We start from the raw sequence: 27,122 nt of genomic DNA on the forward strand, positions 1-27,122 counted from the left end.
ATGAGAAAGCGATAGATATAATAGAATCACATCTGTACAAACTTATATTTTTATCCAATAAATTATCTTACACTGCGAGACGTTTAAATATACATATTTATAACATTGGGGGTCGATGGATGTTTTTCTTTTTTTTTTTAATACAATATACATATGACAAGAATATTTTACAGTCTCCTCCTCTGTGGCTAACGCTTCACGTGTCGTTTGCGAGCGTGCAATTGTGATTTTGAACGGACGATGTTACTTGCTCGTACTCTCGGAAAGTTCCAGGCTGAAAAGACACAAAGAAAATTAAGTTAAGCTTTTATTAACTCTCTCTTCTTTTCAATGTTTAGCCTTGTACTTAGAACACGATTGGCGCGACATCGTTCAAAACTCGGATCAATTATCGGAAAAACAACAGCAACAACAGACCGCTTTATGGGAACTGGCTCAAACGGAAGTGGCTTATATCAAGACTTTAAAGGTTGTCACAGACGTAAGTATCCTTCCTTTTTTTTTTTTTTTTTTTTTTTGTAAAAATATCTTTATATATATATATTTTTTACGATATCGAATTTCCATTATTCTACAACGTTTATTAACACTCTAGCTGTTTATGGCGTGCCTCTGCAGCCTGCAGGCCTCGAATATCCTGAACGAGGTCGACAGGACGAGGCTCTTCAGTAACATCCCCGAGATCTACGCCGCGAACCGCTACTTCTGGACCGAGTACGTCCTAGCCATGGTAAATACGTCGAGGAGCACTGGACAACCGCTCGAACCAGGCCACCTTCTGCAAGGTTTCGAGACGTTCGAGCAAACCTTCGCACCCTACACCAGATATTGCGCGGAGCAGAGCAAATGTCAGCAATACTGCAGAGACCGTTTGAACGATAATCAATTATTCACGGTCTATCTGGTGGTGAGGATTATTTTAAAAGTAGAAAAATTGAAACGTTTCTTTTTTTCTTTTTTTTTTCACTCTTCATTTTTCATCACAGTGGTGTGAGACTCAGAAGGATTGCAATCGATTGAAACTGCTCGACATACTGGTGAAACCTATGCAGAGGCTGACGAAGTATTCTCTGCTCTTGAAGGCTGTTCACAAGAACACGGAGAACGAGGAGCAGCGGGCGGAATTGACTCATATGGTAAAGGAAATCATCGATATCGTGTAATTGCATTTTATGTTACTATTTTATCTAGTTAATACGAACTGTTAAACTGTCACAGATCAAATCTGTAGACGACTTCGTGGCGTCTGTGAATGCAGCATTGAGGAGGAAGGAGGAGACGGCGCGGTTGGCCAGCGCTGCGTCTCGAATAGAATGTTACGACGTGGTCGAGTCCAGAGACGAAGAATTGGAGAAACTGATTAAAATTCACAGCACGTTTGATATTACCACGGTTCCAATACCTGGTTGTCCCAAAGACACCCTTAGAGTACTTCTTCGAGAGGGAGATTTAAAATTAAGAGACGCAGTTAGCAGCAAGGTGATGATGGAATAATAACGTTTTAAAAATACGATAAAAATCAAAGAAGCACTTATTTCTTTTTCTTTCTACACCGCAGATGGAAGTACACGTATTGCTGCTGACAGACATGCTATTGATCTGCAAACCGTCGACCAAGAAAACTTCCAGTGGGCTGACTGGCACCGTGGGGGGCGGTTTGAAGATTATAAGACAACCGTACGTAATCGATCGTATCCGAATACACGAGCTGAAGGAGCCAAGCAGTTTAGGCTTGGTTTATCTGAACGAGTATGGGGCGGCATCAGCTGCTCTGGTTCTCAGCGCCGGAGAATCGAAATTGGCCAAGGTATACTCGTCCGTGAAACTTTTTTCTTTTATATCTCATCCGATAATTTTTATATATATATATATATACACCCAACTTTTCAGTCTTGGATGGAATCGATCAGGAAAGCTCAACAACAATTTGCTCTAATGAAAGTGCCGCCGCTTGGCAACACGATGAACTTGACCACGGTCAGTAGACAACACAGCAGTTTCCTCGGTGACGAGTACGAACAAGAGGAATGCGAGGGAATCCCAAAAACGCCTCGAGGAAGTAGCCGGGCGTCAAGAGTAAGCAGCCTGGCCCACAGTCACAGGTAATAGGCCCAAGCCTGATCGAGAACGGGTGGAGAAGGAAGAAGTAGGTGGGAATATCAAAGGTTTGCAAGCAGTAATAGTCATGAAACCGGTTCCAGCGGAAGTATAGAGATGGAAGGGGTTTCGCCAGGGAGCAGCACTTTTCTGCCTAGCTATAACCCGAGCAGAAATATCAGCGTGGAGACGAGCGAACCACCGCGAGCTTCGAGCGTTTCGTCGGAGGAGGGTGGCGACAGTTCTGGCCACAACCATGCACGACCGTTTCAAATAAGGTAAACGTGCGGGATACCAACCAGCGAATGTTTAACAAATTTAACACGTAACAAAAGTGTTTATAATATGCAATCTGACAATAACGTTTAACCGTTATTTTAGTCCTAACAAATTTGATAATAGACGATACCCGCTGAGTAAGTCACCGACGCCTAACACGTTGAGTGTCCAAGTGCCGGCGTACTCTAGCTTGGGCCAATCGCTGCCAAACTTGACCCTAGCCACTTCGCCACAAACTTCAACCGTGTCTCCGACACCGCCAAACTCGCTTCTAATCGTACCCCAAATAACAAAAAGCAAGGACACTTTGCTTTCACCAGGGCACCGAGGTAGCAATTACCCACGCGGGACTATATCTCTTTCCACCCTTTTTATCCCTTAGAGGTCTACTAAGCGATTCAGATAAACAGATACCGGCGAACCAGTAGCGCTGTGCATGCTTAACAGAAACTTAGACAATAGGAGAATATAGAAAGTTTAAAATTCAAGGGATCAAACAAAATATCGGTGTAACAATTTATTTATCTTCCCGCTGCACTGTTCCAACTTTTAGAAATAGTCGATCCTTATTTCCTTCTTTTATTATGCTTCTCCCTGTTCCCGTTGAATCATGTAAATTAGTAATACAAAATATAAGTAATAAAATGCTCACTCTGCTTGATATTAGCACCAAGAAAAAAAAAAAAAGAAACGATCGAAATAATCTAATACGTTAGGGTGTTAATCGAAAAAATACCATTAGGTATCTCCTATCCACCACCGTCACCCCCGAGAGGGGCGCTTAGAAGAGCGTTCGCGATTCCTCAATCACGAAATCCACCTCTCGTTAAAACGAGACACATAAGCACGTCTGTGACACAAACGATTCAGCCTGCGATGAATCTAGACGCGGAAGCCATTGAAGAGAGGCGAAGAAGGCTGGAACCTTCGCACAGGATGCCATCGACCAGCAGCATCGCGGAGGAAAAGGTTTTATTTGTTGATTATGATTTAATTTCTATAAATTTGAAATTAATCTTATCGATATTCCTTTACAAAGTTTCCTCTTATGCGAAAGAAAGATAAGCATAAAGAAAAGATTAAATAAAAATGTTTCTTGATGATATTTTTTGAGACGCGTTATATATCTCTTGAATATTCAGACGCCTCGTTAATAATGAAATACAGTTTGTTAAAAATCAATGTGATACCAAATGTGCTTTTTCTTTTTTTTTTTTTTTTTTTCTTTTCTTTTAATCTTACTACGTGGAGCAAAGGAATGTCCAAATTTTTAATTTAAAGAGAATGTCATAAAATATCTTGTATTTTCTATACGTGGATATTTCGAGTGTGTATATATAAAATAGAGAGTTTCTGGATGTTTCTATTTTTTTTTTTTTTTTTTTTTTTCTAGAAATGACTAGAATTGGGATACAAGAGTAACCTACTAAGAAGATAGATTGCTATGGACCATCTACATTTGATGATGAGGGAGTACGTTGAATGATACGTCATGTTTAGAGATAAGATGTTGCTTTCTGTTGTCTGTATGCAAGTGCTGCACACACTTTCATGCAGGATCAGAAAGAAATGATTCAAACGATTGAGAAGGGATTCAAATTGAATTTGAAAAAAACGTTTACGTACTCCTTATGCCTACAATATGAATCGAGCAATTTTACAATCGGTGAGTAGAAATTTTATCTTATCTAGTATTTATTATAAAAAAAAAAGTAATAATAATAATAAATGTAAAACAGATGCATGATTCTATTACTGTACAAGAATCTGTTTTCAGATTGGGGCCATTCGAAATCAACGTGAAGTTTGTTATTACGATCGTATCATTGTAATTTGATTCTAGCGGTGTAACTTTTAGATCTCATTTTGTAATTAATTCGTCGGGTTGTGACGATCACGTTTCAATATTACTCTAATTCATTCAGAATCGACGAACAGAAAAAGAAAAAGGCCTACCTAGTGTAATTAATATTACGACTATTTATCGTGATTTAAGTTTAGATGATTATAATAGTTGGAATAAGACGCCTTTAGAGCAACAATTTTAAAATAAACGAGTTCGAGTTTCGTGATTTAACGATATAAAAACAGGTACGGACATTTAGAAATGAGGACACACACGTAGAAAAGTATTACATTTCATGTAGAAAAAAAAAAAGAAGAAAAAAAAAAACAAAAGAAAATGAAAAATTACGTTAATCCCTCGTATAAGCTTTGATAAACACACGATTACTAAATGTGGAAAGTTACGAAAAGCGTGAAAAGAGAATGAGAGATAAATTTTCTTTAGGTACAAATTAAATTTCACGATATTTTGTTCAAGAGACTGAACTAACGATTGTCGGGATGTCGACGAACGTCACCTAACTAGAGACAACAATATGTAAAGAGAAAAGAAGAGCAATGATTTTATACGAGCTCCTTTGCGTAAGGTTTCTTTCAATCCTCCCCCTCCCCCTTCCAAAATTTGCGCTTGTATTAAGCTTCAAGTGTTAAAATTATCATTAAAAAAAAAAAAAAAAAAAAAAAAACTATCGATTGTGCGTGTATGTACGATCATTCATGATCAAGGTCAAAATATAGTACATAATTTATTAATTACGTGTCTCGTTTAATACCCAATTGAACCACTTATTTCTAAACCTAGTATCACAATCTTCTTTAATGAATGATGCCAAAAATTGAAAATTAAAATATAATTTTTCTTTTTTAGCTTTTTTTATTCATTTCTTTTTTTTTTTTTTTTTGTATTCGAATAAGGCAAATATTATACGAATAATATTAAGCGATCTAATAAATATTTTTTATTTATTCTTTTTTACAAGAGATTTTCAATAAATCATATTTTATATACAAATAAATTAAATATTCTAAAGATCACAATTTTTAATTTTATATTCAGCTTTCATATTTTATTTACCTATTTACATACGCGCACGATATTTTAGATTTTTCAGACACTCATCTACTATATACCCATAACCCAAAAGATAAAAGATGTTGAATGTTGTTAGAATACTGTATTGCACACTTACTTGAAAGCTCGAGGGCGAAGGCAAGTCCCAACTACGGGGACGACGATGCGAGCCCGAGATCCGTCAGCAATCATTCGCCATGTCTTGACATGTTCGAGCTTCACTACGTTCATCAGCCAATGCTTCCAGAATATCCAGTAAAAGTTCGCGACTTAATTGCTTTAACTTTGGTAACCTTGCAACCTATGATGAAATAAAATAATGTTTATGATAAAAAAAATTGTTTATTTCATAAAATAAAGAAAGAAATATATGATGAAATGTATGAACCTTTGTAAAGTGATGCACGATTAGATTTAATGCATATTTTTTCATATCAACAGCTTGCATTCTATCCGCAGCTTCCAAGATTTGTATAACATTTTCAAAAGTAACATTCATTTCGAGATTTTGTTTGCAAAATGCTTGCAATCGATTATTTGTAAAACCATAAAAAACTGGTGCGGTAAATAAATACAAAGAGTCTTCGGGTGGCATCGAAACATCTGCATAATAAATATACCTTAATAAAGAGTCAAATGATTCAGAAGATGGGATCATTTCACCGATTTGTATCTGCAATAGAAGCATACGTTTTGTTACGACGTATTTAATTGTCAAATAAAAACATAACTAATCAATCAACTTACATTCACAATATTATTCTCTGGCATAAAAGAACGGAACATTCCCTCGAAATAGCTACATCGTGCCGCAAGAACAGCTTTATGAGCTGGAATTGGTACACCATCTAACATGAGCGTTATATCACAAAATTCTCTGCCAACACTTTTAAGAAATGCTTCCATATCCTGTTCCAAAGTTGTTCCTAAGATAAAAAAAAAAAAAAATTCCAATAAAATTCCAAATAAAATTATTATTTTACAAACAATCTTGAAAAATAGTACCTGCATTAAGATCAAATTGTCTAGGAAATGCACCTCTTTGAGGCATTTGTCTTTTCCTAATAATTTCCACCATCAAAGGTTGATCCAAAGTCTCAAATTCTTTACTCATTACAATTTGATTGTAATTAATTTCTTTCACGATGAAACTTAAACAAAACTCTTTTATAAAATAAAGTTTTAAATGAGCAGCATTATGCAATGCTTCCAAAACATTAGCATGACTTATAGTCGCTTTTAGATACTGGACACACAACTGTTCTAATCTTTTCATATTAAACTGTAAAGCTAAACGGTAGACATCCATCATAAGAAGCACAATTCGATTGCTTAATGGATCTTCAGCAACACGATTGCACGATCCGTCTTCGTTTCTTTTCGTTGGATCAATACGATCAGTATAAATATAGTTTAGGACCATTTCAAATGCTTCTGGCACAGCATCTTTCAGTCTTACCTATGATATAGTAACAATATATCAAAGTATTGATACCCAATATTGGGTATCAAATAAATATATTTACCTCTAACAATGGCATATCTTTAATCGGAATATCGACAGTTCCAAATACTTCTTCCATATGTTTATCTCGTTTTTCTCGAGCGTGTCTAATACGAGTCCTAAGAAATTGCGAACGAGCTGCTACCATAGCTATATGAGCAGGTATTTTTGTTTCCATATCTCCTACTATAAATTCTACATCACAGAAAAGACGTCCGCTCAACAATCTTCCGAAATCGTCATGCAAAGTACATTTTGGATACGACGAAAATTGAAATCGATATGTCTCTCCAGATCGTACATTATTGTCAACTGTTCCACCAAAAATAAACATCGCTTCTCCAATTACTGCTGCCGCATGAAATAGACGACCAGATGGAACCTGACTATCAGCAGATGGCAAAATAATATTCCATGTTTGTGTATCAAGATCATAACAATGAAGATCATTTGGTAGAGTAGAATCAGCTGCTCCGCCAAATACATAAAGATATCTATCAAAGCTGACCATAGTATGACCATATCGTCGTGCTGGCGGAGGTGGTGCACCACGAAGTATATGTTCCGTTGAAATTCGCGTCCATCTGATGATTCATATTTCATTGAATATAATATAATTTTAAGATATGAAATTATAAACTTACCGTTTTTCTCGAAAGTGAAATTGAAAGAGACTATTTGTAATTTTAGCTCCACTCTGGCCACTAAATACAAACATAGATTCACGTGCTACAGCAACAGGAAAATTGCAACATGTTGGTGGACAGTCACCAGACTGATCAACTTCTTCCCACACTCTTAATTCTCCAGGCTAAAAACGATGATAAAATAATAATTTTCATCATCATATTAAATATAATATATTAACTTACTAATAATGATATGGTCCACATATCATTCAATCTTGCATTGCCATCATAACCAGCAAATATCCATAATTTATTATCATATACAGCAGCTCCATGTGCAGATCTAGCTACAGGTGTTCTATAAAGGGATATATATTTTTATAACTGTACAATTAATAATTTGAAATGATAATAAAAAACAAAAATAAACTAAATAAGATAAATAAGACATACTTCCCAATAAATTTCCATTCTGTCCATTGACCAGTTTGGAATCGGTACTCAAATAAATCATTTTTATTGGTGAGATTTGAATTGGAATGTATATCACCAGTATAACCACCAAATACAAACATAGAAGAATCATGCACAACTGCAGAATGATGATATCTTGGGGCAGGAGGTGCTCCTGTTGCAAATGCACGTCCCCAAGATTTTTCTTTCACATCAAATCTCAACAAATCATTTAACATTTTTTTACCATTATCACCACCAAACACATAGATTGCATCTTTATAGGCTACAACAGTATGTTTGCTACGCCTGTGTATAATACAATATAGTGAACTTTTGAAATAATACATTTACATTATTCTTTCTAACATGACATATAATTAAAGGAAATAAAATGCAATAAAAAAGAATGAATTTAATCAATCATAATTATAATTTCTATTATAACTTAACTTAAATAAGAATTATATTGGTATATAATTAAAAACTCTATAAATTACTTATTATTATTTATTTACAATTAGCAATTACAAATAATCTTTAAAACAAAGTTAAAAAGTAAATAAATAGATTCAAAAATGCTGGATTTAACTGAAACACTGATGCACAATTAATGGAATTGAAATGCTGTAACAAAATTATTGTTTGAACATTGTAAAAGGTATTAAGGAAAGTTCAAAATAATTTACAAAAATTGAAAATTATAATTCGTGTGGTTAAGATTAAATTAATTTAATTTATTACCTAGCACCAACGAATTCGTCGCATTCTGGCATACGTTGCCAACGATGAACAGTTTCAAAGGGACCAAAATCAAGAGTTAAACACTCTGCAGTCGAAACGTTATCCATTTTTTTTTATTATTTTTAAGAATAGAATCACTTTAAAAGATTCATGTTTAACCTATATATTATTGACTTAGCCATTCTTTATTTTTTATTCAATTTTGAAATTTACACACACTTTCAGAAACGAGACTTAATAATATTATTATATCGAAATATCAAATAATTTTATTTTTATTTTTATTTTTATTCTATGTAATAAAAATTAAATAAATCACCCGCTAACTGAAAAGAACTGTCAAAAACGTGTGGTTCGATTGATCGAATAGATTACGGCCGAATACAATAGAACACAGTTAAATTTATATATTATTTATTTTACAAACAATTAACATAAACTATCAATAGTAGTATTTTTTGTAATTATACTTTTTAATATATGTGATTATTGTATTTACATATATATAAAATGTTAAATTCAAAAATTATCACAAGAAAATTGATTCTCAACTCTTATCAGTAGTACCACAAACGAAGCACAACATAGATTTAATATTTAATACATTTTTTTCTTCCATATTTCAAGAACATTAGAAACTTTTTATCATTAAGTGCCAAAATTTAATTTTTAAAAGCACTCAAAAAATAATACTGATATTCTATTTTTATCTCTGTATTTCTGCTACTATTTATTCTTCTTACTTCTTCCGCACTCAAAAAATAGCTTTAATATTTAATTAACATTATTTTTCTTTTTTTTTTTTTTTGCCTAACTCATTCAAAAGTTTAAACAAAATTATTATATATATATTATATATTTTTTATACATTACATATATAATCATATTTTAATAGAAATTTGACAACGATGTGAAACTTGTTTTGGAATAATTTTGTTAACCATACTTTCAATAATATATATATGCGTCATATCATTATTCACTTATTATTTCGTTTAATAAAATTTTGATTTTTTGCGCAATCGGTATTTCAAAATATGAGATGCAAAATCTCATAAAATGTTAATCTATTTTATATATTATCTATGGTAGTATCAACTTAACAAACGGAGAGAATTGGCGCTTTTGAAAAAGGAGCTTATTTTGTACCGTTAGAAATTCACATAAATGCAAATAATCTTATAAATGCGTTTCATAAGTCTTACAATTATCGCCCAACTCATTTAAACGATTAGAGATAGATGTTATGCGGTGAAGTGACAATTCATAAGATAACGTGCCAACACACAGAATTTAAGCTGAGAAAGTCGCCACTACTTTTCAGTCTTTCATTAAATAACAATATTCACGAATAATGATACGAAATGTATTTCAAAACGGTCAAAAGATCTTTTGGATCGGATGTACATGCATTGGCACATACATCGCATATCGATATTGGAAAAAACGAGAACTTTTGGCAATAGACGAAGGTTTTGAAGAAGTGTCTAAGGTTAGAGTTCTGATTTGAAATCATTTTTGATCGTTCCAGAATTGATTTAGTGATATCGATTTTATTATTTATATTTATTTGTTGAAAGAAATCTCAGTAACAATTCTCGTTGCTTTACTTTTATAGATTGATGATAGTCATGAAAAACGAGTGCTTCTATTAGGTTTATCCAGTGCTGGAAAAACATCAATTATAAACCAAATATGTGTGGCAAACGGTGATGAAACTTCATATATTGCACCTCCAAAACCCACAGAAGGTTCTTCTGTATATAGAATAAAAAATGGAGTTCTATTTTATAATGTTTGGGATAGTATGTAAATTTTATTTTATTTTACCAAGGATTAGTTATTTGTAATTGTATTATTAAATATTATTTTATATTAGTTGGAGGTTCAGATGCCACTAGAAAATATTGGACTGCTTTTTTGCAAGACACAGATTTGTTATTGTTTGTAGTAGATTCATCTGACAAAAGCAAATTATCTTCCGCTGCTTCTATTTTGAAACAGTTATTAAGTGATACAAGAATGGATGATGTACCAATTTTAGTAGTTGCTAATAAGCAGGTAAATCTTTTTAATAACACTTATTTAAAGGTTCATTAAAAGTTCTCTAATATATTTATGTATAAAATTAGGATGAAATCTATGCTCTAAAGCCAGAAGAAGTAAAGAAAGCTTTAGATTTATTAAGTATTTCACCTCATAAGCATAAAGTAGAAATAATTGGATGCCAAACAAGACCTTTTCCTAAAATTTCAGAAACAAATGAATATACTTGGTATCATGCATCTGTTGATTCTGTTAGAAAAAAAATGTTTTATATGGCAAAAGATAGTGTATCTGCTCCTCTTTTTTGTTAAAGAATACTTTATAAATGAAAGGAAAGAAAAGAATAGAAGAATAAGAAGTAAATAAGAAAATGACAATATGCCTAATTCAGCATATTGTGTACAATTTTTCAATGGATTAAAATGATTACAGTTTGTGCACAAAATGAATCTTTTTAAAACAAATAATTCAAGCTTTAAAAAAAGAAATATAAATAAAAATATACAATTTTTAAGGTTTTTTCAGTATAATAATATTTGCAATCATTTAATTTTTTATGAAGTCTCTTTTCAGCACATACACATATATTTATTTAATAAATTATTTATTTACTTTATCAAATCACAGTAAAAGTCTTTCATTTTTTTTTATGTAAATTATGCATAAATCAAACTACATTAGTTTTTGTAATTGATACGTAAAATAAAGATTTAGAGATTGCATTTAAAAACATAAATCTATTTTATTCATTTACAGTGAATAGTATTACACATATTTATATAAATCTGTTGTAATAAATATTAATTTTTCTTGTCTATTGTTTTTGTACTTACCTAAATAAGAATATTAATTAATTTATTAATTTTATACTTTGATACTTTATATACCAATTTGTATGAAAATTGAAATATATTTGTGTTAAATATATTAAGAAATTAATTAATTATATTATGAATTATGTTATGTATTTTTATTCTGAAGATACTCATTGTATTGCTCAGGGATACCTTTGAATATCTTAATTTTAGCACGTATTTGTTTCCAAGTTAATTGATTATAATTCTTTCTATCTAATGCCATAGCCTATATACGATTCATTTAGAAATAATTTATACAATAATTCATAACAAGAAAAATATTTGTCAAATAAATTATTATAATGAAAATATTACCTTATAATTTTCTCCATACTTATCCATCAAATAGGTAAGAAAATAAACTTGACTATTTGGTAATCTAAACATTCTTTTTCTTGGCGCTTTTGCCTCTGTTTCAAGTTCTTGTGCTACATGCATTTTTACTGATGTCATTTCAATATCTTCTTCACTCTGCAATTTATTTTCATCATTTTCCTCAACTTTCCATTTTGACACTTTGTCAATAAGCTCTTTTTTTGTATTGGGTATTTTTAAAGTTTCATTTGGATCATATGTTAAACCCATTTGATTTAAATTAGTTCGTGTGGATTTAGTTACATCCCACGATTGTTTTATTTGAGCACTATAAATAATAAATTTTATTTTAATGTTTATATATATATTAATTAAAATAATACGATGATGATTTTGGTTATTTACCATGTTATTGTAGGTAATTTGTATAATTTATTTCGTAATCGCTTACGATTTACATTCATACGATATTTCTTTCTACGTTTTACCTTTCTAATTTTTGTCATTTTTATAATTTCAAACTAACACGTGCTTCTCAAAAAGAAACGATTCTTACTTTTGCTATTTAATAATGTGAACATATATCTTACATGTTATACACTTAAAAATTGTCCCTAGTTAAGTTTCTAGTGTGAAAAATAGAATATAATGGCATGATTGACATATTTACGAACTTCAAATTATTTTTAATTTAAGTTTAAGAGAAACGTAATAAGAAGAATTTTTCTGTTGAAATTAAAATATTTTGTATTGTAGAATAAAGAATATATGAAATAATAAGAGGTAACGTATAAAATCATTAATCTTATTTCTTAAATTAATAGATATTATATTTCAATTTATTATATTTTAATTCATTTCTAAATAATTTATTTCCAATTTATCAATTCATAATTCTACATTTTTATTATTTATATACAACATATTTCAACTATACTATAAAAATCATATCATATATAATTAATATAATTATTAATAATTATTTAAATAATCATAAAATTTATATTTATGAATTGATATAAATGGTAAATTATGTATAATATAATTTAATATTAATATTTAATTAATAGATATTAGATACATATTATATTGAAAATTGAAAGAATATTTTGAAATAAAGAAATCGATAATTGGATTCGATTAATAATAATTAGATTTGATTATCTATTATTTATTGTATTGATTTTAAAATTATTCTACAATTATGATAGAAAATTTTTTCATAAAGCATAATGAATTTCAAGCATGTCTTATGTATGTTTTTTTTAATAGTATTTTGTTATATAATATATTTCAATAGAAAAATATTATCTCAAAATAAGTAATTACAATTTATTAACAAATAATTTAATCGTTACTCGCGTGAAAAAAAGAATTAAAAAAGGAAAAATTTTATTATTTATTCATGTGATTTTAAATTTTTTAAAGAATATAATAAATCATTATTTATTGTTTGAATAAAAATAAATCGAAGTATTACAATAAATTGAAGTTTTTAAAGTAAATTTTTATTTGTAATATAAATTTAAACTGATACAATAAATTTATTATTTTAATTGAAATATTGAAAAACAAAAGTGCTTTTAATATTATTTGTAAATAAATTGTGATAATATCAAGTTATATTATTAATATATTATTATATAAATATTTTTTTTTAGGAAAAACAAATAAAACAAGATAAATATCGTTGAATAAAAAAAAATTAAAATTTATTTGTCAATCATTCAGGCATACAGAAGGTAAATTCTTTAGATTTGAAAATCTATTTCGCTAATGCAACAGCAAAAGATAATTGTAATATAAATAAAATTAATATCATTTATACCTATTTATACACAATACACGTATATCTACATCTATCTGATAGTTTCAATAACGTGAAATAATCAAAATATTTATCTACAAATCTGAATCATAATCTTATTATTTGTCATATTAACCCTTTCGTTCCTAATGAATCACATATTATTTTTAAAAAAAACAACGCCTCCTTGAGTAAAATTCATCGTCTAAATTATATCTCAATAGAACTTTGTCTAAGAGATAATATTTTTTTTTAGAATCATCGAACTTTCGAAATTTCATTCGAAAGATCCAATATTCCTAGGGCTTGAGAAGACTAAGATCTATCCTTCTCTCAAAGGAAATCAAAAGGGTTATCACAATTGGAATCAGAAATTTACCAGGCATAGCTGGTACCGAAACCATTGAAAACGGTGTGTACAACGGGGGCGGCAGCTTCGTATCCGTAAGCCTTGGTGATCAGTTGAGCTTGATGAGCAATAGGAGCAGCGGCGTAAGTCTTGGCCAGAAGAGGAGCAGCTGGCGTAATGGAGGCAGTATATCCGGCGGCTGGAGCGATCAGAGCACTTTTAGCGATGATTGGAGCCTGGGCAGCGTATCCGTAGCTCTTGGCAAGAAGAGGAGCAGCCGGTGCAGCGTGCAAGAAGGAAGCTGGAGCGGCGTGTAACAAAGGTGCAGCTGATGTAGCGTGCAAGAGAGGAGCTGGAGCTACAGTACCAATTGGAGCGGTATATCTGGTCAGAAGAGAAGCTGGTGCAGCGTGCAAAAGAGGAGCTGGTGCAGCTACAGCAGTCTTGGTAATCAAAGGAGCAGAGGCGGCGTAGGTCTTGGTCAACAAAGGAGCACTGTAGCTGTACGGTGCAGCATAAGTCTTGGCAATAAGAGGAGCAGCGGTTGGGGCGAGATAGGCTGGCGTAGAATAGGCAGCCTTCACGAGGGGAGCATGAGCAATGTCGTAGTTCAAAAGAGCATCGTTGCTGATACTCTGACTGCTGACACGAACAAAGGAATGAGCGGAATCGTCAGATTTCGTGTAAGAGGAGATCACGTTCTGGCCAGCGAATCCTTTTTGCGTAGACTCCTGGCTAAAACCAATGCTGCTATGATCTCCTGATGATGCTGCGATGTCGTAAGAAGCTGGGCCACCTGCGTTGGCTGCTGCCAAGAAAGCTGCGAATATTACAAACTGAAAAAAAAATTTTTTGTTTTTATTTGAAATTATACTATATATTTGATATGTTATTATATTATTTGATGAATAACAGCAAGAATCTTTTAAGAATCAACAAAGAATCAACAAGTTGAAATTATTTTTGAAAGTTTTATTTTAAATCATCATAGAAGAAGATCAAACTAATTAAAATCTAAAATTCAAACAAAATCTTTTTCTATGAAACATTATGCATCGTTACAATATATAAAATATCTCTCTGTAAGTTTTATTGTATTCTGAAGGGCGTACACGGAAGAAGCTTACCTTGAATGCCATTTTACTTTTATGTGAAGAAGTCGTGCTCTGACGAAGTTTCAAACTTGGCCCACTATTTATATGCAGCTAAGGTTGCAGGGGGATCAATCGAATTTTGGGTGCCACTGTTTCCAATGGGATTGGATATGGTCGATAAAGAGTGGGGAAACTGTACCGCGATACTTTTTTCGTAAGGAATTAAGATTGAAGGATAGAAAGTATAGGATAGCCAGGTTAAGAGGGGACACGAACAAATACATAAACATTGGGCGTGGTTCTGACATAATTAGAACCATGGAATTAGTAAGTATTTGCAATTTTAAAGAATATATTAGTTTATATTTTAATAATCTTAAGAAAATATCTTCCTATCAGATGCAAATATTTTTATTATATGATAAAATCAAATTTTTATAAAATTTATTATAATATATATTTATTTGAAAAAGTTTTTACAACTATATAAAATATGTAGATTAAATATATTAAATTTAATAGTATTTTACAATTTTACAAAACTTAAAAAAAAAGTGCAATTAACATATATCATTCTTACATTCCAAAAAAGAATTTATGAAGATGATATTTAATACCTTATATGTTATTTCATTTAACTTCATTAAGAAATCCAGAAAAAGTTACATTGCTAATTATACATTCACATAATAAAATTCGACGAACTAAATAAAAAAAAAAAAAACTGTTCATCATATGTGAGTGATCTCTTTTCAGGTTACTCACTTTAATTTGTATTGCATAAAAAAATGCTGCAACGTCACATAAGACGATTAAATTTTTTTTCCCTTATATCCTGGCCTTCCTTTCGTTTATGTAATGTGATACATATACCGATGCCGGGTCATGATATTGTGGAACCTGTCAAGGACGCACTTTCTCCAAATTGTGGCACTGACATATAAAGTAATACATGTTCCTACTGATAATTTTTGCTCATGTGTCAGTGATTTTATTATATTTAATATTAGATAAAATCGATTATATTCCAATATGATCCTGAAGACGGATAAAATCTGCGTAGAGAAATAGGTGTAATATTACTAATCCTATATAATGAGCCTTCATAACGCAATTTCAAGTTTTGATCCGGATCGCTGGCATGATCGATATTAAATTTATTTAAAAAAATCGCAAAAAAAGTGGTTTTCTAGATGATTTGCTATTTCAAATTATTTTATCATTTTCTTTTTAATATCTAAAAATAAAAAACGAAGATGAGAATCATCAAGTTATTTATATATTCTTATAAAATAAAATGTTTTCTCATTTAATCTCACGTTTCTCCATAAACTTTTTTTTGTTTGTTCGCTGGTTCCTTGTTCTTCTTTGCGATTATTAAAATTTTCTTTTATCCATTGAGTGATGCGCCTTTTTACGCATTTATCGTGACCTGTATCGATCAAAGAAAAATCAGAAAAAATATTGTTGATTTTAATCGCCTCTGGATCACAAGGTCGTTCAAATGTGGTGTCTTTGACAACATGTAAACCGAACAAAGGTTCTTCTTCTTCTTCTATGGATATTACTGTGCTTCTCCGAGATATTGATGACTCTCTTGATACATATTCTTCTTCTTTGGATGGTATTTCTTTTCGTTTTTCTCTTTTTATTGGAGGTTTAATAATTTCTACAGTATCTTTTTGAATACGATCTGGTTTAACGTATACCTGTTTCGAATCAAAAGTTGCTAAACCATATCCATCATTCAATTCGTATATTGTGTAAAGTTCTTTAAGTATCATAGAAATACGAGGTGATAATGAACCATTTTCAATGAGACGTTTGGTCATATGAAGATATTCTTCTGTTGGAGACAGAAGACTCGTTGTGGGATCTGTGGTATATATTATTTGATTGAAATTGTGGCGAAAAATGTAATTTATTTTTATAACATGATAATATACCAGACACGTCTTGACTTTCTACAATAGTAAAATCAATTTCATTTAATTCATTTAATTCTGAAGGCATTGTAACTTCACTTCCCCAAGTTGGTTTTGGTGGTCTCTCTATTTCAGACTTGTTTTGCATAGTTTTATCAAATTTTTTATTGATTTTTAATAAATAACTTAAGAAATAATTATAGAACAATTAATCCAATATTAGGTTACGTAATGTTTATTTTCATAGCGTTTGTCATTTCAATTTTCTTACTTCATGTAAGAAATTTCAAATTTCAATTTAAGCAATTCATTTTCATTTGCGATTAAAAGTTTATATTTCTTATTAAAATTTTGGTAATTAATAATATGTTGTAATATGGTGTTCTTTATATTTTAAGTTATCAATATAAAGAAATAGCTTTTTGACCTGCTTCGTATTTTAATTCCCTTCTGCTGTGATATATTTACACATATGTATAAACAGAAGATAAGATAATGTACACGCGTTATGCTAGTAATAATCATTATTTTAAATAGTTGTCTTAAAAATAGTCTTAAAAATAGTTGAACAACAGTTATATATAAATTGTTCAAAATTTGTTTTATTTTTCTACAATATATTTCAAAATCAATATTTCAATAATAATTATCAAAATATTATTTTTAATTTTCAAAGGAATATATTAATATATTGCAAAAAAAAATTCTATTAAAATAATAAAAAAGAAACAAAAAAGTAAAATCGACGAGGATGGGATTCGAACCCACGCGTGCAGAGCACATTGGATTAGCAGTCCAACGCCTTAACCACTCGGCCACCTCGTCATATGAAGAATCTTTCTTACATCGTCTATCATATTTTGCAATTATTTACTTTAACACAAATTTCTTTTATTTTCAAATATATTAAATATATTTTTATTTTTTATTGAATACTTTAATTCGTTCTAAAAAAATTACTTCTATTTCATATATTTTGCTTATATATTTAATAAATAAAGATTTTATGCAATTAAAAGAGTAAGAATGTTGCAATCAATTCAAAATTCTCCTATTTTTTGAATTTTATAATATAATCTTAAAAAATGATAAATATTATCGTAGAAACATTATCATTTGATATTTAATAGAATAAATGATATAAGAAGCAATATATATATATATATATATATATAAAATATATATAATAATATATATAATAAATATAATTTGAAACGAATATGTAAAATGTATATCGTTCAATTATTTGCATTTCTAATTTTCATTATCTTATCTGAAAAATTATTTATTTGAACGCATAAATAAAAAATATGTCAATTTTGCAAATGATTTTTGCAAATTTGATGTACTTTTGTTTAGTTAAAAATCAAATATATGTTAATATTTAAGCCTCGACTAAATAATTAAATAACATTTTTACAACGTTTCAAATTTAAAGAAACATGAAACATATATTTATAATCTTTATTAGGTAATCATTTCTATACTGTCTTGTCATTGCCTTGTTCGGTATTATTCTAAAGTGATGAACACGATCTATTACTAATTTTATTACTTTTACTGTTAATTCGTATATCAAAGTAATCGATATGGAAAATGCGATAAATTCGTCATTACTGTATACACCGGTATATGATGAAGAGATTACGAAAAGTTTTGAAAATAATTTTTCAAGAATTAAAGGTAAATAATAAATTATAAATTATATAATCATTATATTTAACGTTTCGTATAAATACAAGTAAATATAATAATATGAAAGATATAATTTAAACAATTGTAAAAAGAAAGTATACGAAGATAAAAATATTTTTAATTAACATATGTTTCAGAAGAATGTTATCTAGATCATGCAGGGGCAACATTATATTCTGATATACAAATAAAAAATGTTGCTTCTGATTTATATAATTCACTTTATGCTAATCCACATTCTATTGGAATTGCAAGTAATATGACCCAAGATATTATAGAGCATATGAGATATCAGTAAGACATAAATAAACAAAAAATGAATAATATTATTAATTAAATAAAATCAGAATTATTTTTTTTTTTTATAGAATTCTAGATCATTTTCATACATCTGCCGATGAATATAGTATTATTTTCACATCAGGTGCAACTGCATCCTTAAAGATAATAGCTGATACATTCTTATTTAATAAAGATGAAAAAAATATGTCTAATCCAGGCCATTTTGTTTACACACAAGATAATCATACTTCAGTTCTTGGTATGAGAGAAATTGTTTGTAAAAAAGGAGCAAAAATAACTTGCTTAAACCATAATAATGCTTTTGAAGTTTTCAATTCTTCTTCAAAATCTATTAGTTCCCATTCACAACAAAACAATTCACTCAAAAGTAATTCACTCTTTGTTTATTCTGCCCAATGTAATTTTTCTGGATTAAAATATCCTTTAACATGGATTAAAGATGTACATAATGGAATTTTGTCTAATGTAATTCCTAGTACATCTACAAAGTGGTATGTCTTACTTGATGCTGCTGCTTTTGTATCAACAAATGACTTAAATTTGTCTATTGTTAAACCTGATTTTATTTGCTTGTCTTTTTATAAAATGTTTGGATATCCTACTGGAATTGGTGCATTATTAGTAAGAAATGTTAGTGCAAATGCACTTCAAAAAATTTATTATGGAGGTGGTACCGTAAATGTATCTTTGAGTTCTGAATTATTTCATATAAAACGACAAAATCTTCATCAAAGGTAGAAATTAAAAACTATTTTCTAAACTTAATTCCTTATTAATATTTATTCTCTTACAGATTTGAAGATGGTACTATATCATTTCTTTCTATAATATCTTTAAAATATGGTTTTGACATATTATCATCCATCACAATGGAAAAAATTTCAAAACATGTATTTTCTCTTGCAAAATTTTTATATACATCTTTGTTAATGCTTCATCATAGCAATGGAAGACCAGTTGTAAAATTATATTCTGATACTGTTTATGATAATCATGATATGCAAGGAGGTATTGTTGCTTTTAATCTCATACGATCTAATGGTGAATATATAGGATATATGGAGGTTTTAAATATGGCAGCATTATTTAAAATACATTTAAGAACTGGTTGCTTTTGCAATCCTGGTGCATGTCAAAGACATTTAGCACTATCAAATAAAGAAATTCTTCAAAATTATGAAGCTGGTTATGTTTGTGGAGGTTCTACAGATTTAATAAATGATAAACCAACAGGTGCTATAAGAGTATCATTTGGATATATGTCAACAATTAAAGATATTCAAAAATTATTAGTTATGATTAAAGAATGTTTTGTTGATGGATCACCAATAAATAAAATTCCAGATTGGTGGTTAGATTATAAAACATTTTTATATAGGAAATATAATTTACATGATGGAAAAACAAAAGACGTAACGAAACATATAATACATAATAATGCAACTGAAATTAATAATAAGTTACAAGATAGAAAAAAAGAAACATTAACACATATTATTAATGATAATTCAACTTTTAAACTAATAACAAACACTAGTGCAATTAAAAAAGAATATACTTTAGAACAATTATATATATATCCAATAAAATCATGTGCTGCCTATAAGATAACAGATTCTTGGAATTTAAATTCAAAAGGTTTAGAATATGATAGAGAATGGATGATTATTACATCTTCTGGTACTTGTTTAACACAAAAACAACATATTAATCTTTGCTTGTTAAAACCAATTATATTAAGAGACAAGGGGATTATGCAATTACATTATCCAGGTAAAAATTCCATTTATTTTATATATATATTTATTGTAAATTTAATATTTCAAAAATATTTTAGGAATGCCTATTATGGATATTCCTTTAGATAATTCCATAAATATTATAAATGAAACTATTTGCCAAAGTAGAGTATGTGGACATAAAGTACAAGGTACTGATTGTGGATCAGATGTTTCTAATTGGATAAGTTTAGCATTAGGACTTCCAAATTTAAGACTTATAAAACAAAGTAGTAATGATAACAAAGAAAAAGGTATGCTTTATATTATATTATTAATTAAAAGTAAAATTAAAATTTTATTTCATCATTTAAATATATTTTTCTTTTGCAGCTAACATTAAACCTGAATTATCGTTTTCTAGTCAAGCTCAATTTTTATTAATAAACAAAGCAAGTGTATTATGGCTCAGTGATAAAGTACGTGATAAAGAAGTGCAAAAAGACACAATTATACATAGATTTAGAGGAAATATTATAATAAGTGGTTGTGAAGCTTTTGAGGAAACACAATGGAAACATATTTATATTGGAAAAAATAGTTTTATGGTTTGTTTTGAAAGAATAGAAATAAAAATAATCTATAATTAGCTTTTTGATTATGATTTTTGATTATTAATAATTTTTCTTTTAGATAATAGGACCATGTACTAGATGTCAAATGATTTGTATTGATCAAACCACTGGTGTAAAAACAGCAGAACCACTACGTACACTTACAGAACAGTTTCATGGAAAAATGAAATTTGGTATTTATTTAAGTAAAGAAAATAAAGAAAATGGAATTATTACTGTTGGAGACACTGTTTATATTTCGTAATTGAATAATTAATATCATTGTTACTGAAATATAGATGAAAATATTTTTTAGGTTGTTTTTTAAGGTTATGAATAATGTAATTGCAATTATACTTATTAAAAAAAAATAAGTATAATAGATTTAAAATTAATAATTCATTAAACAAGATTTAATATTAATTATTAATTATTATATTAGACTTTTATGCAAAATATAAACTATTATTATTCTTAAGATACAGATATATGCACCACAATTACCAACTATTTCTATGAAAATGTTCATTTTATAATTCATTTTTTTATATTAAAAAAAAAATCTTTTTATACTATAGATACTTATAATATACTTAAAAAAACTGTAGTCTTATAAATTTCGATATAAAAAATTTAAATATAAAAATAAAAAAATTAATATGCTTTTTTATATTTAGATTTATATCATTCAATAAATTGTAAAAATGCAAATCAATTGCAATGTTAAGTATTACAATTATTTAATTTTTGATTTGTCTTCTAAAATTAGATTATATTTTTTTGAATTTCCTTTGTCAATTTGGTAATACTGTAATTATCAGCAATTTCCGTGGCGTTATTCTATACATATACTATCATACGTTACTGTGAACAAAGTTCAGTATAGTTCATGAATTTTGAGTAAGGTGTTGTTTCTACGTGTTTCTTCTGTTTATCTTTGATCATAAAATATTCAAATTTATTAGAATAAATGACGTTACGCGTTGAATATTATATCGTGAAACGCGCGAATGTTTTGAAAATTGTACACGTAGGCAACAGGTGTCTAATGCCGCACATGTTTCTCTTTGACTGTAGCGATCATTTCTCATTTTAAAATTGGAGGATTATAGCGTAGTCATATACAAGCTATATTTTTTGGATTTTTAGTCATGCTAAAAACAGTTCATAGAAGTTTATATCAAAGTGGCCATTTTAATAAAGTTTTACGATAGAAGTGTGCATAATTAGTTATTAATACATCAAAATGGAATACGATTATCTTATTAAATTTTTGGCTCTTGGAAACTCTGGAGTCGGCAAGACTAGTTTTTTATATCAATATACTGATGGCACGTTCGAATCTCGTTTTATATCCACCGTTGGTATTGACTTTAAAGAAAAACGCGTGGTAAGAAATTATTCTCATTAAATATGTTATTGCTTATGTTATTTTATTTATTATTAAATATAAATTGTTTTATTTTATATAAATTTTATTTGTCTAAAATATATTAAGAACATATTATTATATAAGTAAAATATAAATATATAATATAGTAATTGTCTTTCATACACATATGTTATCACTTATAAGTTAAATTCATTAATTATTACAGATATATCAGACGGCAAATGGTAGAACTCAACGTGTGCATTTGCAATTGTGGGATACAGCTGGCCAAGAGCGGTAACATTTATTATAATAATATATTAGAGAATATATATTTTATAATAATGCATATCAAAGAAAGCTTTTAGTGTTTTTTAACAATATTTTAGTAAAAAAATTATATTTATTAATATAAATTAAAAAAGAAAAGATTTTATTGCAAGCAATTAATATTTTACAATAGAGCAATGTTAGATTTCATAGCAAGTGCTGCAATGCTACTAATGTTCAGGTTCAGAAGTCTAACTACAGCCTTTTACCGGGATTCTATGGGTTTCCTTCTAATTTTTGATCTGACCAATGAGTTGTCCTTTCTTGAAGTAAGAAATTGGCTGGAGCAGCTTAGGGTATACATTATTTATTAACATTATTATCATAAATATTGTACAATGAATGATGATTTGAGTTAATTTATGTATTGTATTTAAAATTTTAAAATTGTAATCTATTAAAAATACTAATATTTTGATTTTATATATATTGCATGATATAAATTGAAATTGTTTAGAAATTTTCTTGAAATAAAAAAAATTTAATCAATTGTGCCTGAAAATTTGAAGCATAAAATGTGCTTTATTTTGTTTGCATGCTAAAAAATAATTGTAGATAAACTAGTATTAATTTAATAATAGATATTAAGTATTTTTTATTTTATGTATATTTATATAAAAAAACTCAAACTATCGTTCGATCGAAAGATCGTAAAATTTATTAATATACAAATATATACAACAGTTATTAAATGAAAATTAAAAAAGATTTGCATCACGTTTTTATTAAAATAATCGTTAATAGACCTCGTATTTAATGCTCTATGATATATAATTAATATTTATTATTTATATAAAAAGCAATTCGATCACGAAGTATTGATTTCTTAATTCTAATTCACATAATGAAAATAATTTAAATAAATTTGTTGAAATTCTGGAAATAAAATATATTTTTGTAAAATATATTTAAATATAGACAAATTCAAATAAATAAATTAATATGGAATATATATAAATAAAATTTATTTAGAAAATTTTTGTTTACAATAAATTCGTAAAAATTTTTCAGGATATCGTATAATATACACGTGTATATATATATATATATATACATAGCTATTTCTCAAAATTATTCTCAATTGATTGATTATCCTTATGATAATCCTGAGTAATGTAAAAAATATATATTTATTAAGTATTAAAAACATTTTAGAAATAAAGCATTATATTCAGTATATTAATATATATTCTTAATTAGAATAATTTAAAAAAAAAAATTTAAACAAATTTTCTTTTCAAATATTTTATTATAAGAAAAAATGATTTAGAATTGTATCTGTTTTAGTTCTGTTTACTGTCTACTTAATTATGGCATTATTTCCGTTTCTTGTTATTCTTTTGTTTAATCGTTGATTCATATCTGTATACGTGTAGACTCATGCATATTGCGAAGATCCAGACATAATTCTCTGTGGAAACAAGTGCGATCTCGAAGATAAACGAGTTGTTAGTGAACATAAGGCACGGGAATTAGCAGAAAAACATGGGTAAATAATATAATACATGGTATTTATCATTATTACCTTTCTTATCAATTATGCGATTAATTATTACATTCAGCATTACTGCAATCATATTTTTATTTCAAATTATAAATTTCTATATTTTTGTAACAAGTAAACTTATTTATTACATTTTTATTTATTAGTTATTTTGTTTTATATCGTTTTGTTTCTATTGTTAATATAATTGCAAAATAAATTAAACCAATTTGCACTATTTACATTTCAAATCTTTCAAAGATATAAGTTTATTAGAATATCCTGTATTTAAGTATTTTTCTTTTTTTTTTGAAGAGAATACTGCCACAAGTATAAAAAAAAAAAAAAAAAAATCAAAAAGATCAAACGGAAAAGAATAAAATTTTTAATGAATTTTATACTCTTCAGCTTGGTCTATCTAGAAACAAGTGCAGCCACGGGTCAGAACGTAGCACGTGCCGTAGAGTTACTTCTGGACCGGGTAATGCGCAGAATGGAGACGACTGTGGATAAATCACTGCTACCTCACCAGAAAGTGTTACGATGCAACGAGCGTGACACACCGCCTCCAAGTACTTCCTGCTACTGCTGACACTGTTCTTACGCATAGCGTAACTGAATAATTTGCTTCGTAAAATTTATTTTATTCAACTAACATTGTGGACTGACTGACTTGTACTTGAATCTCTTATCTTCAAATATTTCAAAATATTTGCATTTTATATTATTTGCATATGCGTATGCATGATAAAATATCGAAGATGTGCAAAATTTCGAAACACTAATAATGATTTTAAAAATTGTATATCTTTATACATGTTGTTTCCCGCATTCACGCGCATACTGTTGTCTTCCATTAATAGTTTCCTACTAGTACAAAATTATGTCTGTATTACAAATCGTTGAACGTATCTTCTTCCCGATAACGTAATCTATCTGTTACTCTCGTACGCACAACGTGTTCAATATATCTTGTTTGTTTTCTCTGTTTATTCGCCAAAAATTGTGATATGATAACGTTGCGATTTATGTAAGGTGAAACAATCAATTTTCGATATATATATATATGTATATGTATTTTTGATGCTGTTATTGTGCCCATACCAAAGTTGTACATCTAGTCTTTAAGAAATTATGCTGAGAATACAATCAAAGTGTTGTCTGATGCACTGTTTGTACTATCGTCGAATGCTGATGAATGTCTCTGTTCTTATCAAGTTTTTAAACAAAATGTATTTTATGAAGATTAAATGTTTGTTCTTATATAGTTATTAAGAGGAAATATTAAAAAATGTTAATCATTGTCTATGCAAATCGAGAAATTTACATGTTGTTTCTTTCAATTTTTATGTCTATGAATCACGATTGATCAAGAAGTATTTAAATATATAAATATTTATTGAATATCTATATAAAAATATAAAGTGGGATGATGATTTTCTGATTTTTTTGAATTATATGAATCATCGTAAAAGAAATGACGACAAGATTAAAATATTATAGGATTATCATAAGAAAATTGATCTTTTGAAACTTTAACAATGCGTTTTTAGGAAAAGATATATTTATAATATTTCTCTTAATGTAACAGATTGTTTAAGATAGAGATATTGTAAGTTGTTGCTCTATCCTATGTGTTGTATCACATCGATATAATAAAAGAAGATAGCACGAATTACATCTCTCTGTTTCAAAAAAATTCTGTTATTCATTTTCGATTTGCTACAAATCTTGATAGCAACGGAAAATGAAAATGCACGATGATGAATTATTCTAATAAATTTTTGATCTAACTTTTTCTCGCGTACGAAGAGAATTTTGAATCTCGAATTTTGACGTATTTATTCGATTTCGAGTGAATTCGTGTGGATCTTGATGTGTTCAAATTCTGATTAGATATTTACTAAGCCGTGTTGTTACGATGAAAATGTAAATTTGCATGTTGGAGTTTGCGATTGTGTGTTTTCGACATCGTTTACTGTAAAATTCTCTCGTTTTTAAACAAGTCTGTTAAACAATTCAAATCTAACCAGGCAACGCAAAGAGCGTGCTATATCGTGATACGTATTTATCTATCTTATATACTTCATAAAAATTCTCTCTCGAGAAAATAGAAAATAGAATCTGAACGGAAATTTCCAAGAATATTCTCGCAGGGTAAATAAGCCATCTGTAATTCTGCTTAAACGAGTTTCTCTCCGTTTATCTGCAAATCCTCAACTGGTAAGACCATAAAGTAGCGCACTTATGGATAATCCGAAGCTAAAAGCAACTGCCTCGCCAAAAACTCGAACAACAGTTTAAACTCGAAGAACACGAAGTTCCAAGCAGATTTCCGATACAATCAATCAAAGGTGACGACGCTCTGAGACCGTAATGTAGGTCGTTCTTCGAACTTTATCTTACCAGTTGAAAGGTATGAGAAACCGTGCGAAACTTCTTTGCAGCGAAGTTGAAAACAGGAAAAAAGAGAGAGAGAGAGAGAGAAAGAAAAAAAAAATATAATTTTACCTCCATGAAGGGATCACCGGCAGGTGTTCTCCGCATAGCAGTCCGTCGGGGCTTGATATCAAATGCAAACAGATCGAGAA

The 27,122-nt window shown here is 28.9% G+C and overlaps 8 protein-coding genes and 1 non-coding gene across 33 annotated transcripts in view; 4 read left to right on the forward strand and 5 right to left on the reverse strand.

Annotated features, from left to right (window-relative positions):
* The window catches only part of LOC100870220 (pleckstrin homology domain-containing family G member 5), an 86,941-nt gene extending 81,310 nt beyond the window's left edge, over positions 1 to 5,631 (forward strand). For 6 of the 19 annotated variants that reach the window (XR_015292010.1, XR_015292014.1, XR_015292024.1 and 3 more), the window contains 11 exons: positions 339 to 481; positions 596 to 907; positions 987 to 1,136; positions 1,219 to 1,479; positions 1,559 to 1,807; positions 1,891 to 2,102; positions 2,178 to 2,375; positions 2,479 to 2,708; positions 3,119 to 3,345; positions 3,770 to 4,042; positions 4,154 to 5,631. Coding sequence is in view for 2 of the 19 variants with exons in the window: in XM_086907952.1 (XP_086764078.1) it covers positions 339 to 481; positions 596 to 907; positions 987 to 1,136; positions 1,219 to 1,479; positions 1,559 to 1,807; positions 1,891 to 2,102; positions 2,184 to 2,375; positions 2,500 to 2,758 (1,778 nt within the window). In the remaining 17 variants the exon portion in view is untranslated. Of the gene's footprint in view, positions 1 to 338; positions 482 to 595; positions 908 to 986; positions 1,137 to 1,218; positions 1,480 to 1,558; positions 1,808 to 1,890; positions 2,103 to 2,177; positions 2,376 to 2,478; positions 3,068 to 3,118; positions 3,346 to 3,769; positions 4,043 to 4,153 lie in introns of those variants that run through there. The other 13 variants (XR_015292012.1, XR_015292013.1, XR_015292017.1 and 10 more) reach the window with 13 other exon arrangements.
* On the reverse strand, positions 19 to 9,196 carry Lztr1 (Leucine zipper like transcription regulator 1). 4 transcript variants are annotated; one of them, XR_015292030.1, is made up of 10 exons: positions 8,624 to 8,763; positions 7,880 to 8,188; positions 7,670 to 7,784; positions 7,442 to 7,608; positions 6,820 to 7,381; positions 6,299 to 6,752; positions 6,041 to 6,219; positions 5,682 to 5,966; positions 5,412 to 5,594; positions 19 to 274 (listed from the first exon to the last, which is right to left on the reverse strand). XR_015292030.1 is itself a non-coding variant. In XM_003691456.4 (9 exons), the coding sequence occupies exons 1-9, from the start codon at positions 8,728 to 8,730 to the stop codon at positions 5,475 to 5,477; spliced, it is 2,298 nt and encodes a 765-aa protein (XP_003691504.2). In that variant the 5' UTR covers positions 8,731 to 8,763; the 3' UTR covers positions 5,158 to 5,474. The 4 variants fall into 4 exon arrangements, 2 of the variants coding, with proteins under 2 accessions (XP_003691504.2, XP_086764085.1); XR_015292031.1 differs by lacking the exon at positions 7,880 to 8,188 and having other exon boundaries at positions 8,624 to 9,196; XM_003691456.4 differs by lacking the exon at positions 19 to 274 and having other exon boundaries at positions 5,158 to 5,594.
* On the forward strand, positions 8,382 to 11,835 carry LOC100865137 (uncharacterized). The gene is made up of 4 exons (XM_003691458.3): positions 8,382 to 10,115; positions 10,242 to 10,428; positions 10,503 to 10,684; positions 10,756 to 11,835. The coding sequence occupies exons 1-4, from the start codon at positions 9,978 to 9,980 to the stop codon at positions 10,978 to 10,980; spliced, it is 732 nt and encodes a 243-aa protein (XP_003691506.1). The 5' UTR covers positions 8,382 to 9,977; the 3' UTR covers positions 10,981 to 11,835.
* On the reverse strand, positions 11,387 to 12,456 carry LOC100865376 (nucleolar protein 16). Its single transcript, XM_003691460.4, has 3 exons — positions 12,247 to 12,456; positions 11,842 to 12,169; positions 11,387 to 11,752 (listed from the first exon to the last, which is right to left on the reverse strand). Exons 1-3 carry the CDS (start codon positions 12,345 to 12,347, stop codon positions 11,630 to 11,632), a joined length of 552 nt encoding a protein of 183 aa, XP_003691508.1. The 5' UTR covers positions 12,348 to 12,456; the 3' UTR covers positions 11,387 to 11,629.
* Positions 12,457 to 13,573: 1,117 nt separating this feature from the next.
* Positions 13,574 to 15,151, reverse strand: LOC100865017 (uncharacterized). The gene is made up of 2 exons (XM_003691457.4): positions 15,125 to 15,151; positions 13,574 to 14,833 (listed from the first exon to the last, which is right to left on the reverse strand). Exons 1-2 carry the CDS (start codon positions 15,134 to 15,136, stop codon positions 14,024 to 14,026), a joined length of 822 nt encoding a protein of 273 aa, XP_003691505.1. The 5' UTR covers positions 15,137 to 15,151; the 3' UTR covers positions 13,574 to 14,023.
* A 383-nt stretch (positions 15,152 to 15,534) lies between these two features.
* LOC147657653 (uncharacterized) lies at positions 15,535 to 17,661 on the reverse strand. The gene is made up of 3 exons (XM_086907960.1): positions 17,038 to 17,661; positions 16,411 to 16,967; positions 15,535 to 16,328 (listed from the first exon to the last, which is right to left on the reverse strand). The coding sequence occupies exons 1-3, from the start codon at positions 17,162 to 17,164 to the stop codon at positions 16,311 to 16,313; spliced, it is 702 nt and encodes a 233-aa protein (XP_086764086.1). The 5' UTR covers positions 17,165 to 17,661; the 3' UTR covers positions 15,535 to 16,310.
* A 98-nt stretch (positions 17,662 to 17,759) lies between these two features.
* Positions 17,760 to 17,841, reverse strand: TRNAS-GCU (transfer RNA serine (anticodon GCU)). Its single transcript has one exon. It is a non-coding gene; the product is annotated as a tRNA-Ser (tRNA).
* Positions 17,842 to 18,472: 631 nt separating this feature from the next.
* mal (molybdenum cofactor sulfurase) lies at positions 18,473 to 22,004 on the forward strand. Of its 4 annotated transcripts, none has more exons than XM_012483424.3 (7): positions 18,473 to 18,699; positions 18,852 to 19,005; positions 19,080 to 19,748; positions 19,808 to 20,787; positions 20,852 to 21,046; positions 21,126 to 21,340; positions 21,426 to 22,004. In XM_012483424.3, exons 1-7 carry the CDS (start codon positions 18,606 to 18,608, stop codon positions 21,609 to 21,611), a joined length of 2,493 nt encoding a protein of 830 aa, XP_012338878.2. In that variant the 5' UTR covers positions 18,473 to 18,605; the 3' UTR covers positions 21,612 to 22,004. The 4 variants fall into 4 exon arrangements, with proteins under 4 accessions (XP_012338878.2, XP_086764088.1, XP_086764087.1 ...); XM_086907962.1 differs by having other exon boundaries at positions 18,492 to 18,699; positions 19,059 to 19,748; XM_086907961.1 differs by having other exon boundaries at positions 18,493 to 18,699; positions 18,849 to 19,005; positions 19,059 to 19,748.
* Positions 22,005 to 22,104: 100 nt separating this feature from the next.
* On the forward strand, positions 22,105 to 26,206 carry Rab27 (RAS oncogene family member Rab27). Its single transcript, XM_003691459.4, has 5 exons — positions 22,105 to 22,736; positions 22,945 to 23,015; positions 23,230 to 23,344; positions 24,425 to 24,537; positions 24,940 to 26,206. Exons 1-5 carry the CDS (start codon positions 22,593 to 22,595, stop codon positions 25,121 to 25,123), a joined length of 627 nt encoding a protein of 208 aa, XP_003691507.1. The 5' UTR covers positions 22,105 to 22,592; the 3' UTR covers positions 25,124 to 26,206.
* Positions 26,207 to 27,122: the final 916 nt, after the last annotated feature.

Source organism: Apis florea, unplaced genomic scaffold (assembly GCF_048593485.1).
Source record: "Apis florea isolate Af1SG1 unplaced genomic scaffold, ASM4859348v1 contig_3034_pilon, whole genome shotgun sequence".
Classification (NCBI taxonomy): Eukaryota; Metazoa; Arthropoda; class Insecta; order Hymenoptera; family Apidae; genus Apis; species Apis florea.